This window comes from Nelumbo nucifera, chromosome 8, assembly GCF_055504915.1.
Source record: "Nelumbo nucifera cultivar China Antique chromosome 8, China Antique-T2T, whole genome shotgun sequence".
Taxonomy (NCBI): Eukaryota; Viridiplantae; Streptophyta; class Magnoliopsida; order Proteales; family Nelumbonaceae; genus Nelumbo; species Nelumbo nucifera.
Genome location: NC_142656.1, coordinates 32002834 through 32010972, shown reverse-complemented (window position 1 = coordinate 32010972; position 8139 = coordinate 32002834). Strand labels below are relative to the sequence as shown.

Sequence of the window (8139 nt, the reverse complement as noted above, 5' to 3'; positions counted from 1 at the left end):
CACACATTCAAAAACAAGTAATAACCCTAGGGAGAAGGGTAAAAATGGAAATTCATTATTATTCAAATAACAATAAATGAGATAATTAAGGAGAAAAATAAATAAAATATTCCAATTTTCTATTTTGTTTTTTAATTTTCCGACCCAAAAATCAGGACGACAAGGACGTTGCTCAATTTCCGGCTTTATCTGTGGAAAACGGAGACAATTTCAAAAAATAAAAAAAGAGAAAAAATTTGTGAAAAAAAGGGAGAGAGCCAGATAGGGACTGTTCATCGTCAGTTGGTGTTGCCGTTACCTTTTTGGGTCATGATGATGAAGGCCGGTGACCGACCTTCCAGTCTTAGTCTCACGGAAAGCGAAAGCCACGCATAAAACCACAACCACAACGGCCCCCCAAAAGCATTTTTTTTTTCAACTTTGATCAATGAATTATAATTAAATAATCAGGCAGACAGACTTTTTGATTTTTTTCTCTGAGACACTGAGACGTATAAGTCGTATACCACTCTTTTCCCTGGATTTGTTTTGTTTAATTTTCACCTTTTGGTTTTTGTTTTACTTTTACCTAGGTGTTGAATGGTAGAGTAAAAGCTTCTGGGAATTTTACAGATTTTTTTTTTGGGTTTAATTAAGAAAGGGAGATTTATAATGAAATAATTTTAAAATTGAGAATTACAGTACATCACAGATCATCTTTCTTTGCTTTCCGTTAGTGATAAGCACGCCTGGCACTCATCATTCCCTTCGACCCCTTCTCTCACTGTCTGGAATGTTTTTGCTGTGCATCTTCGACTTTTACTTTCCCCAAATTTGATAACTTTTTTCTGAAACGTTTCGTTGCTTCTGCTGCTGCGGGATCGATTTGGTTTGGCCGTAGGGGTTTTGGTGATCAATCGGAGTGGATTCGGCGCTTTCTTGGGCAGAGTTTTAAGCCAGGTACGATTGAAAGATATGGACTTTTTCTTTTGTTTTGAAATTTATTGGGTTTCTGGTGAATCAATGTTGGCATTGGTTAATTTTGTTGGAAGAGAACTTCTTTTTGGATGTTTGATGGGAAGAGATGTTGATTTAGAGACGTTATAGTTTTATTATTTATATGGTTTTGCAGTCTGAATTGGGATGGTTTTAATTCGATTGGATCTTTTCTTTTGGAATTGAGATTTCGAGAGGAAATGAAGGTGGTATCTCTATATATACTTGAATTAACGGTCCGAGTTCAATCCAGTATCGTGGGTTGTCTCGGGCTTGCTTGGGTTTCATTGAATTTCCACCGGGCATCCTAATTTTGTTTGCAAGATGGGACTTTTCTTTGTTGGTTTTAGCATTAAATTACTATTGTTTTTGGTTGTTTGTGATGACTTGAAATTGGAATTGATGCCTGCACAAACCATTTTGTTGGATTCAGTTCAATGTCGTAGAGTTTTCGGAATTAGTTTGAATCAACCCTTTCATTTTCCTGTTTTAATTTCTCAGATTTTCATCCTTGTGCAGACATAGGTTAACTTCTCTAGATTTTGTTGGGTATTGATTTCTGCATATCTTTCCTTATTATTCTTATTTATTTATTTATGCAGTCAGATTTTGGATTTTCTTTTTCTTGTCTAGATATTCAGGTAAGTCAAGTCTAATCCCATGCAATTCACCTTACAATAGCAAATGCAACCCCATATTTTACATGCCATTGTCTCACAAACAAAATTTCTCTCTCTCTCTCTCTCTCTCTCTTTCTCTCTCTTAAGACCAATATTATCACCGGTGAAATACCTTCCTTATTTGTCAATGCTATTGTCTATTTTTTCCCTTTTTTATGTCTTGAAGTCTTGAGCTATCAACTTTATCATTCCAAAATACTGTAACTTCTCTGTACCTTTTAATGGTTGTGTTATTATTCTGTTCAATTTTAATTGCCTTCCTTGTAATGTGCCCAACTGCCTATCTATTCATCATATTTCCATAACTATTTCATTTCTCCTTTTCTTAAAAAATTTTGTATTTACTTTCAGGAATTTGTTCTAATCCTTCTAGTATTGATTATATGATTTAAAAGGCCTGGACCTATACTAGTATAGAAAAGAAAATACATGGAGTACACCTGAAAATGTTAATAATGAGTTAAAAAAGGGAAAAGAGTAATCATTCCTTAGGCTGCTTTTGGAAACAAGCAAATGGAGTGTAAATCCCAGTTCAGGGTGAATTTGCACTCTGGTTCACTTTTGCCTGTGTTTGGTAACATTACATTTATGCATTGACAAATGACAGACCAATGCATATTTACATTGATAATAAGATGTAAAAGTACATCAACAAAAAAGAAGTAAATTTGCATTCAAGTGGGCTTTTGGTAAAAAAAAAAGCATATGCTTTATTGGAATTCATGTTTGCATCCATTACAGCTAAAAGTCTGTTTGGTAAGAAGGTAAATATGTCAGTGCAAAACTAACCCAATTTTGCAATTTATATGAACCGTTTTACACTCTACATATTTTCATTCACACTTATTTGCATTGTTTCCAAACGCAGCTTTATGTTCCATTTGAGAAGAGTACAAATACAAATATGTACAGTGCAAAGCCTTGTATATTATATCTCTAAACCTTGTTTCGCATTGTACATATTTGTATTTGTACTCTTCCCAAACCGAGCCTTAGGTCAGATAATGATTCATTTTATATTTTCTAATCAATATGTAGGTCAGCATCAGTCTTCTGTTAAGGTTATTCTGTGAATGGAATAATTTACAAGACAATAATAGGTTCTTGCCTGAATGCAGTGCATGAAGGCTGGAAAAATAGTAGTGACAACTTCAGCTTGGCGTTTGGCAAAATGGTCCTCAGGTAATTAGTTTGTTGGGTCAGACCTGCTGTCTGTATATAGCTCCAATATCTGGGGAGCTAAAAACAATTAGAGTTAAGAATCAGAAGGTGTCTTTCTGAGCTCATTAATAAAAAGGTTGACATGGGATATTGACTATCCATTCTAGGCAACCTCCACAACAGGCATTGGAACTTGTCATGGGAGATTGTAAAACTGAATTTTGCTAAAATAAGCATGGTTCTATGTCATTTCCTAAGGGAAGAAAAACTTTTGGTGGCTAGGGAATAGCGCTCATTCAGGTGGTTCCAAGACTATCTATTCCCCTTTTTGATCGATAGGACTGCCAACTCTGTTGCAGACAACATAGCAAGAGAAACAGTGACTAGAGGTTCTTTGTATTGAGAATTTTGTACCCTGCATTTAATGTGATCTATATGCATTCTATTGTTGGTTTTACAACTGTGGTCTCCCAACTCTTTGATCTTTGAGGGGCTTGAGGTTATGTTTCACATCTTTTATGATATAAAATTCTTTTGATCCTGTAACTTGTTGATTAGAAATTGAACAAAAAAGTTCTGAAAAAAGGAAAGTTGCAAGTGGAAACAATTGTATGGACATGGGAAAATATATAGGCTTGTACTTGTTCTATGTTCATTCTAGTCATGATATTTGAGTACTTAATATTTGCCTATTCCTTAAAATGAGTATCTATCAAATGTTCTGTATCCTCATTTCTAGATGAATATCTGCTGATCTTTGCATGAGACTTATTATCCCCTATTTGTGAACCTTGATTAGAAATGTGTTAGAATTGCTGGTTAATCTAAAGGTTGAAAGAGAGTCCTCATTGTTTTGGCAACATTCTGCTTCTTCTTCTGATTCTTGATCCATTACCCCCATGAGCTAGACTCCCACTCCTTCACTGGTGATGAAGCTGAATTCAATAGCTGTAGCTTGGGCAACCTTGACAATTTAGGAATTGGTGAAGTACTCAGAAATAACGGAGGTGATGTTGTCATTGTGTTCTCAGGACCATTTTGGGCTTGGGGATTCCATTCAGGCTGAATTATTAGCTTTGTTGAAGGGCTGAGGGACTCTCGTTTGGCTCTAATAATCTTTAGGTCAAAGGGTGATACTAGGGTTGCAGAGAAGCAACAATGTAGGTCCTTTGCAGCATAATATACAATCAGGGAGGTGAAATCTTTGGCAGATTTCTCAATTCCACATCTTGATGGGTTCCAAGATCAGAAAATGGCATGGCTGACACCTTTGCTAGTTGCTAGGGTAGATTTAAACAGAAATTAATTGTATTTTGGAGGTTAAATCCCCTGAGGTAAGATCCTTCAAATTACTGGATAAGGGTTCTTTGATAGGGAAGGTAGCTGGGGATATTCTTCATTTTTCGTGGAGGTGACAGTGTACAAATTCTTCTCCCACACCTCATTATTAATTTTTATTTCCAATAAATAAAGTTGCCAGATAAATTAATTATAAAAGAAACCTCATAGTTTACCAGTCTGAATATTGCTTGTAAACAGGATTTGTTCTCTGTTTTAGCTTACATTTTTCAATAGCATTCGAAATTGGACCACTGGTGAACTGACTTACCCTGAATCCCCAGAAATGCTTACCTCATCACCAAGCAATTGCAAACTGTCAAGATTGGGTCATATTTTCTCTTGGATTGGTGTTGATACTTCATATATTTTTGATCAATAAGAGAAAATTTTATTAAATTCAAGTTCAAGTATTACAATAAGGTGGGAGCTTTCTCCACCCCAAAGATAAATTTATAATTTATAATTTTTCCCTAAACATTTGGTGCCTAGCTGTTCCCTTGCTTAGCCAAAACATCCACCATCCAATTTGCTGTTCTTCTCATCCATTTAAGGACAACATTCAGCTCCCTTGTTATGCTTTCTATTTCCCGAAATGGTGTTGATACTTTGTTTTGCTTTGGGGTAATTACTCAATGTGGGCTGATGGGGTTATTTTTGTAGTTTGTTTTTCCTCTGTACTTTCTCTTCCTCTTGATGGTGTATATATTAATAAATTTGATTTACTGAAAAAAAGTGTCTGGACAGTATAGTTTATTTTACAAGTTTAGGTACTTGAAACTTTCCAATGCTTTTCCTTCTTTTCATCTTTTATCCTGTCTTGTTTCCACCCTCTGCTCATTTTGCAAATAGTGTTTGTTTTACAGGATATCTTTGATCGGAAGTTGCAGTCCAAAGTAGTGTGAAGCAATTTTATAAACCCATAGAACGGTATGGCTGTTTCCATGAGGGACTTGGATCCTGCTTTTCAGGGAGCTGGACAAAAGGCGTATCCTTTTGCTTGTGGAATATTTCAATATAAAGATTTCTTATCCAATTTAATAGACTTCATTAGTGTGATCATATTTCCATTTTGATATTCTAGTTAGTGATGTGAATTGACAAAAGGGCAGCCTAGTGCACGATGACAGATGTGCGCAGCCTTACCCCTGAACATACAGAGTCCCAAATGTGAATTGGCAAAAAAAAAAAATAATAATAAAAACAGAAACAAGTTCTGTGAATATCACAGCACACACTTCATACATGCATACACAGGTGATCATGTGGAAAGATGTTGATGTTGATACTGAAACTATTACATCTTCCCAGCAGTTATGGTCAGTGAAAATAAAGTGAGTCAAGCTGAACTTAGGATTTAGTTTTAAATTGTATTAAGCTCAAAAGAATCTATTTGCATGGCTATGTCTTTCTTTTTATCTTATCACTGGCAACCAATTTATCAAATGACTTGCCTCTGTTAGTGGAAAAAAGTGAAAATTGGTGATGCTTTTGATGATTTTACACAGGGGATTGTTCAAGTTAGAAGTTAGGTCTTTTCTGGGAATAATTGCAAATTTGCAACTCAATACTGGCATTAACCTTTCAGAGAAGAATTTGATGGCAATAAGGACATGAATTTGGAGAATCATCTTAAGATTTTTGCTGCCTGTTATGTAGGTTACTAAAGAATGCTTGTAGACTAAAGTTTTCTGGTTGAATGGTTAGGGTGTTTTTGGATTATTTGTTCTTGATTAAGGATTTGGTATGGTTGAGTGCTGATTTTTCTAACATGTGCAGCATATAAATCAGATAATCTTGGACAAATTGGTTAGTATTAGTGGACTGTTATAAAGATGAAAAAACCTGAAGAAATGTTGAAGAAAGGTGGGATATTAAGCTAGGGTTTTATGTTGGGAAGATTTAGGACGGTTTAAAGAAGGGTTATAGATATGAAGGTAGCACAAGAAAAAAGTTTAGTCCACACTTGTTTCTACATAAAATGAGTGCAAAATTTTATCCATCTGAAATATTTGAACTTTGTTTACCAATCAAAAATATATCTGATCCATGTTTTTAATGATGGAAATGTTGTTTTCTTTCCATTTACATAAAAATATATAGTGTGAAAAACAAGGTATTTTTACTATAGAAGGGGTGGAAATAAAATATTTCAGCTTCAAAAATTTTACTTCCAAACTATGGAATAATAACTGTACTATATTATTTATTTTGGTATGTTAGGGGGGCTTGGTTCAGGGAGACATAGGGTCTTGGTTAGTTTGGTGATAAAGGGAAGCTGCCCAGATGTGGTTATTCTCCTATTATATAGTATATATCATTATACTTTTGTTTTAATGTTTTACTATTGAAACTTAAGAGATGAAAAAAGGTTTTGTGGAGAGAAAAAAAGAATAGAAGTATAGAGAGGTTCTTTTCTTTTTTTTCCTACTCTCTTTAATTAAATAAAACAACAACTGCATCCATTTTTTTTTTCTATTTTATTTTCCATCTTGAATTTTTATCATATAAAGTTAATAACCTTCTTTAGTTGCTAATTGATATCAAATTGCTCTACTAAATACTTATTATTAGTAGTATTAGTTTTTAAAATAGTGAATTTAATGTATTTAAAAGTTTTTTGTCTTTCAGATATGATGATTTGCCACATTTTTAAAGGAAATTTAATGTTTTTAATAAGGAGAATTGGTATTTTTTTCAATTAAAATTAATATGCATGTTGAATGGTATATAAAACAAGGGAACTAGCCAAAAAGTTAGCTCTTTATATTATAAAATTCTTATAGCCTAGGCAAATAGTTGATTAGACACCTCATTGCTGTCTAGAATTGCTGAGACACCTTGAAAACTATAGACAAAGCTTCATATGATTAGCTCTTCACTAGCCAGAACTATGGGGGTGAGGGGATTAACATATTTGATTGGTCTTATAAAGGGGTTACAAGAATGGTTTCTGGGATTCTCATGATGTAGGGCAAACTTAAGTTGACCAACTTGGATGAAGAGATAGGGCTGTTTACCACCTTGGCTCTGTTGGAACTAGCAGATAGGTTCAAATGTCTAATTACAAATGTTTATGGCCTGAATGAAGGGGAAGACACACACAAATCGAGAAATGGTCCAAATTTTTATTCATAAAAAAGGGAAGACTAGAGGGTAGAGAGGTTTTGAGAAGAATTGGATGGGATCTGGTGAAAATGGATTTATAATGGCCTTTTATCAGGATTGTAGGGACATAATTAGGGTGGACTTCATCAAAATGTTTAGAGAATTTCATAGAAGGGGAATTATCAGTCTGGGTTGAACTTGACATTTATTGCTTGGGTGCCAAGGAAAAGTGATGCTTTCCACCCAAAAGATTTCAGGCCAATCAGTTTAGTGATTAGCATTTACAAGATAATTGTTAAAGTTCTGCCTCTAAGGATCAAAAAAGGTGCTCCCCTCATTAATCTCCTAGTTTCAAGGGGCCTTTATTTAGGATAAGCTGATTGTTTAACAAATTTTAATTGCGAATGAATGTGTAGAGGCCCAAAAAAGATTAAGGAAAAAGGGAGTAACAATCAAATTGGACTTGGAGAAAGCCTATGATCTAGTGGACTGGGAGTTCCTAATTAACATCATGAGAAGCTATGGTTTTGGAGAGTTGTGGTGCAAGTGGATCAAAGGATGTTACAAACAAGTCATTTCTTAGTCATTGTTAATGGGTCAGTGGTAGATTTCTTTGAGGGGATTCGAGGCATTTGACAAGGTGATGCACTCTCACCTTTTCTGTTTACTTTGGTGGCTAAGGTTCTTAGTAGGTTGATATCAAGAGCCAAATCTTTGTAACTTTTGAGGGGTTGGACAGTAAGGAGAGATAGTTTTGGTGACTCACTTACAATTTGTAGACGATATTTTGATCTTTTATGATGGGGTGAATAGTGAAGGGGTTATACACCTAAAGTTGGTAGCTAGCCTTTTTTGAGAGAATGTCCAACCTAAGTGT

At 34.7% G+C, this 8139-nt stretch overlaps 1 protein-coding gene across 9 annotated transcripts in view; it reads left to right on the top strand.

Annotated features, from left to right (window-relative positions):
- Positions 1 to 275: 275 nt before the first annotated feature.
- The window catches only part of LOC104603155 (villin-4-like), a 59559-nt gene continuing 51695 nt past the window's right edge, over positions 276 to 8139 (top strand). For 2 of the 9 annotated variants that reach the window (XM_010267106.3, XM_010267100.3), the window contains exons 1-2: positions 277 to 939; positions 5021 to 5142. In XM_010267106.3, coding sequence (XP_010265408.1) covers positions 5087 to 5142 — 56 coding nt within the window. In that variant the 5' untranslated portion in view covers positions 277 to 939; positions 5021 to 5086. Of the gene's footprint in view, positions 940 to 1159; positions 1182 to 1577; positions 1617 to 2773; positions 2838 to 5006; positions 5143 to 8139 lie in introns of those variants that run through there. The other 7 variants (XM_088894044.1, XM_010267101.3, XM_010267103.3 and 4 more) reach the window with 7 other exon arrangements.